This window comes from Paramormyrops kingsleyae, chromosome 5, assembly GCF_048594095.1.
Source record: "Paramormyrops kingsleyae isolate MSU_618 chromosome 5, PKINGS_0.4, whole genome shotgun sequence".
NCBI classification, from domain to species: domain Eukaryota; kingdom Metazoa; phylum Chordata; class Actinopteri; order Osteoglossiformes; family Mormyridae; genus Paramormyrops; species Paramormyrops kingsleyae.
This window is the reverse complement of record NC_132801.1, coordinates 8,672,501-8,677,786: the sequence shown is the minus strand read 5'-3', so window position 1 is coordinate 8,677,786 and position 5,286 is coordinate 8,672,501. Positions and strand designations below refer to the sequence as shown.

Genomic DNA, 5,286 nt, shown 5'->3' with positions numbered 1-5,286 from the left:
CCGAAGTCCCGACGGTACCCGTACACTTTCCAAAGCTTCTTTTCAGGTTAGGACGTGTGATGCACCGGGATGGAAAATGGATGGAAGTTTTGATGAGCTATTTTCGATTTGGCAATTAAGCGAATTAGAAATAACCGATTGGTTTTAAGAAATATTATGATAATGTTTCTAAGGGTATTTCTTAGATTGTTTTACATTAATAAAACCTGCTTATTATTCCAACGAGTGTTTTTGTGCGAGTAATTAAGTACTGACCAAATAGAATAAACGTTTTATCTGCACCCTACTGCTACAAAAACAGAACACTTAGGTTTTTATCATTATTATTATTATTATTTGATAGGCCTATTATTTGAGGGATTGACGTACTATACACGTGCCTGTGCTTTTGCCATTCCTTGCGTATTTTTTTTTTTAATCTTAGATATTTATGAACCGAATGTATGACCGAGAAGCCTTTTGCACAGCAGAGTCACATATAACGTGCAGGCCTTGTAGGCTATGACTGGAAACGGGCAACTGCTGGACCATCCAGTAACTTAATTGCAGTATTGTTTATTTGATAACATTGTTCAGACGCGTATATGTTAAATCTTGCTGAGCATTACTAATCCCAAATAACCGACAGTACTGCAGCCTGGGTTACACTAAACTTTAGTCACTCGGAGAAGAGTGCAGAGAAATTAGTCAGTCAAATTGCTTAGTGTGTAGCATTGTTTTATAACTGTCCGGACAGAGTTACTGGAAAGATTTAGATCTGAGTGTCTTCACAATATATTGCAGACAATTTAGAGAGGACAGGTTATATGTGGCCCCTAATGTTGAATGGGTGTCAGATTGTTTAAAAAATAGAGAGTGAAAGTGATTAGTTGTCATTATTGACACACTACAGCCCACAACAACAATTAACATGTGTCCTCTACATTTAACCCATATGTGACTTCGTGACATAGCAGGGGGCAGCTAATTCAGCACCCGGGGAGCAGTGCTTGGGGGCGATACCTTTCTTAGGGCACCTCAGTGGTACTTTGCTGGTTGGGGCATATACTCATCCGGAGGTAACAGACACTTTTGAGTAACTTAGTTCTGTTTTTGGTGTTGATTTTTGCTGAGCTCCATTGAAATAAATTTATCGTGTAAATTATTTTGAAATGAAACCAGACAAATAAACAGAACCATAAACAGGCCAATTTTCACATCATGGGTCCACTTGTAACATACATATTTTTAAAGGTATGATTATTTTATCTGCGTTTCCACTGTTTTGCCCTTATTAGACAACTTCTAAATATCTCGCTGCCATTTGTTTATGATGTTCTTGTTTGTCACCACACTGAAGCTACCTATGCCAACACGGTCCAGCTTGTCTGCCTGCTGCGGTTTGAGCGGCAGCTAAACCAAATGAGTTAAGAAACAATCTCTGTGGCTGATTGACTTAGATTGTGTAGCGAGAAAGATAATAGTAACAGCTATAAAAATCCCTGTTTGCTTGACGACATCCAAAGTCTGGCAGGTGTTTATGCAGCACATAAACACTGAAGTAACTTCAGCCTAGTAAGAGCATCATGCAGCACAAACTATTTTATGCAATGACTGAATTTCCAGTTTTTCCCTCCTGTGTCTATGTGACAGTCAAGCTTCTGAATTTGCTTTAACTCTTAGCTCTCTTTTTATTTTTAATACACACAAATGCTAGTATTTGCTTGGGTCAATTTAAAAAAATCCTTTGGCGGTGATTTTTTTGTATGACTATTAATAGGCAGATCATTCGTCCATCTTAAGGAGCCGCATAACTTGTTCAGGGGCGTGTTGAGCCTGGGACTTATTCCAGAAAGCACAGTATACAAGGCAATTCACGGAATCACACAGGCATGTAAAGCTAAGGACGTTTTACAGTCTCCAATTCATGTAACCTCACGTTTTTTGGACTAAGGGAGGAAACCTGAACAAACAAATATGCAAAGAATCTATAGAAACATAGGTGGGAGTGTCCATGCATGGAACAAATTTTGTGTGACTTTATAGGAAGCTCATCATTTGAGAAAAACAATATTGTTGGCAATAGTGTGTCATGGTTATGTCACAGGTCCCAAAAACAAAGAGCAATCACCCTGGGTGCCATTTGATTAAGAGGCACAAAAGAACAACTTGAAAAAGTCAGAATACCTCTGGTTGCATTCTGAGACATAATTTATATTCATTAGTTTTAATATTTCACCAATTTTCTTGAGAACCAGCTGTGAGCTACCCAGTTAGCTGACAGATACTCTGTGCTACTGAAATGTTTTTAAATACATATTAATTGACAAAAATGTGTTTTCCACTGCTGTGGGGGCAGGGCTAGAGTAAGGGTTTGGGGGGACTTGCCTTAGACACCACAACACCCAGGGGTAGCCCTATTTCCCTGAATTATTCCAGAAATATTTAGCAGTTAAAATAGTTACACATGTTCCTCTGGACAACAAATTCTAAGAAATTAAATAAGATCTTTTCAAGGCATTTACTTCATTAAAAAGACCTTGACTGCAACCAGTTAAGCCATTTAAGTATAGCAGTGTGGTACAGAAAGAGAGATAAGTGTTGCGATATTTCTAATATGTGAATGAGAAGCCCTTTACACAGCAGAGCCAAATATAATTTAGTAAAAGGAAAACTGTTGAATCATTTAGTAACTCCCACAATACTGTTTAAATGTGCAAATAACGTAGAGACCGATATAAGCCAGAAGTGTTACTAAGCATTACTAATCACAAATAACAGATGGTTCTGCCAGCAGGATAACACGAAACTGTAGCCTTTTAGGGAACAGATAGTCTCATAACTGTTCAGCCGCAGAGTTTCAGAATAAGGTAAATTTTCACATCATGAAAATGATTTAACTTGTCAGATTGATCTGGGTCCAATAGTAGTGTGTGTGTGTGTGTGTGTGTGTGTGTGTGTGTGTGTGTGTATATATATATATATATATATATATATATATATATATATATAGTATCTGTCACTCCGCTGCTTTATCCCTTTTAAACAAGATAAAATGGTTTTGTGTCATACAGAAAATACAATTAGTCGCACTCCTACCTAATGTCAGGGTTTGCTTTTTTATTCTTATTTTGAGAAGCAGCACGGCACGTGTTTTATTATAAAAGCTTCCTAAAAATTTCTCGGATTAGGAAAAAGAAAAAAAAAATTCATTCGACTTCCCTAAACTAAACGAGGAAGCTCGGCACGGGGTCGGGCTACAGTGTGGTGACGAACGCAGGATGACGAAAGCACTGCGCGAGAACTCTACGGCGAAAGTATCGCGAGAGCGAGCATATGCGGATGGAGGAATCCCCCAGAAAGATGGCGACGCCGCCGGAGGAAGACAGCCTGGAGTCTCGCATCAGTGAGTTATGCGGGGTTATGGGGCTGCCAGGCGGTAGCACAGAGTCAGCTACGCACGGGGAAGAGGGAGCCGCAGCGGGAGGCGCGGTCCTGGCGAATGGGGATTTTAAGGGAAAGGTCGGGAGTGCTTTAAAGAGCGGCTAGCCAGCTAAAATCAGTCGGCAGAGGTGTAACGACGGAGCTCAACCCTAAATAATTAACGGCGGCGTGCCGTGTCTTAATTAACCATAATACCGCTTTTAGTGGTGGTGGGGAGCACCGGCGGTTTTGTGCAGGTAGCTGGTGGTTGACGGGGGTAGATGGACATGAACAATGCCTAGAGGCGTTTCGGTTTGCACCGGGGAGGAGTCACTTGTAGGTGTAGTTTGGCTGCCTGACTGGGGATGTCAACAACCGGTAATCGCTGGTCAGCTGTCCAGCCTGCTGAAGTTACTTGTCAGGCTGGAGGAAACGCTTAGGTAACCTGGTTATCACTCCCAGCCGAAGGCTAGTGTAATGTTTGTGAATCACCTCCAGCCTTATAGTTGCAATGTCTTGCTGACGTGGTGCTTATTTTAGGGGAGGGGAGGGGAGGGGAGGGGAGGGGGGGGGTGGTTACTAAAAAAAATGTAATTTAATACCTCCTTCTATTCATCTGATGAATAGATGTACTAGGCCGTCTTAACCACTTCTACGTAGTCTGCTTGGATCAAGATCTGTCAGTCGATAAATAGTGTAAATTGGTCTCACAATGCACGCTGATGGACACTTGTCATCTGCATGCGTCTCTCTGTTTGGAATTTGTATGATTTTATTATTAGGTAGCAATTTGATATTGGGAGCTGCTTGGTGGTGCTTTCAAAGACCTGCTGCTTACTGTGAAGTGTCAGGGGCTGAATTACTGTTATTATTACTTGTATTTAAGATGTGGTGAAAGGGAACAGAATATGGCCCTTCGAAAATCAAGCGGTGTAATTCTGCCTCAGGTTACTGTTAAAACATGAATAGTGTCATGGCAGTATAAATTGCCTATATGCCAGATGTGGGATGAAATGACTTGAAGATCTCTGTGTGGCTTTCATTGCTGCATGCTGTAATGGTGTCTCCTGAAAAACTGTCTGCTCCTTCCTGTGTTTTCCATGTTCTGCATATCCAGACAAAGCCACCAACCCTTTAAACAAAGAGACAGACTGGGAAAGCATCAAAGCCTTCTGCGAACAGCTCAACAATGAACTTGAGGGGTGAGTAGGACGACATTAGTTAGACCGGGAAAGAGAGGTGATGCGTTGGGGGGGCTTCTTCTGTAGGTCACTGTTTCATTGACATGTCCTGATCATTTTTCTTCCCACCAGTTTTTGGTCTTAAGGATCGAGTGGTTTGTTAGTTAAAATTTTAAGTGGAGCAAGAAATATATTATTAGAGAGCGATAAGAAGCGATGCTGTGGTATGTGTGTGTGTGTGTGTGTGTGAGAGAGAGAGAGAGAGAGAGAGAGATGGATGTGCTGCAGCATACAGCTGACATGTGGTGTGGGATGATACAGAGGTGTTTGTCTTCCGGAAGCACAAACTAAGCCGTGCTCAGTTTCCCCCTCCTGCACTGAACGTGGCCCCTGTAACACTCCGCGACTGCTGTCTTTGTTGTTGCAGCCCCCAGCTGGCCACTAGGCTTTTGGCCCACAAGATCCAATCACCCCAGGAGTGGGAAGCCATGCAGGCACTTATGGTGAGAGTCTCCTCCGGCCATGAGCTCCGACAGGACGATTAATAAACTCACATCCATGGCATGAGAACTTGCACAGGCTCAAAGCTTAATGCTTTCCACTGGCTCTTGGCGATTGATGAGGGCGTCCCCCTCGCCTTACGTGAGCTGTGCATCACGCCGGTAGGTGCTGGAGACCTGCATGAAGAACTGCGGGAAGAGGT

At 42.2% G+C, this 5,286-nt stretch overlaps 1 protein-coding gene across 1 annotated transcript in view; it reads left to right on the top strand.

The window, feature by feature from the left end:
• Nucleotides 1-3,243: 3,243 nt before the first annotated feature.
• The window catches only part of gga1 (golgi-associated, gamma adaptin ear containing, ARF binding protein 1), a 10,419-nt gene continuing 8,376 nt past the window's right edge, over nt 3,244-5,286 (top strand). The window contains exons 1-4 of the mRNA XM_023814639.2: nt 3,244-3,385; nt 4,520-4,604; nt 5,011-5,086; nt 5,250-5,286. The exon at nt 5,250-5,286 is cut by the window's right edge and continues 62 nt beyond it. Coding sequence (XP_023670407.1) covers nt 3,316-3,385; nt 4,520-4,604; nt 5,011-5,086; nt 5,250-5,286 — 268 coding nt within the window. The 5' untranslated portion in view covers nt 3,244-3,315. The remainder of the gene's footprint in view (nt 3,386-4,519; nt 4,605-5,010; nt 5,087-5,249) is intronic.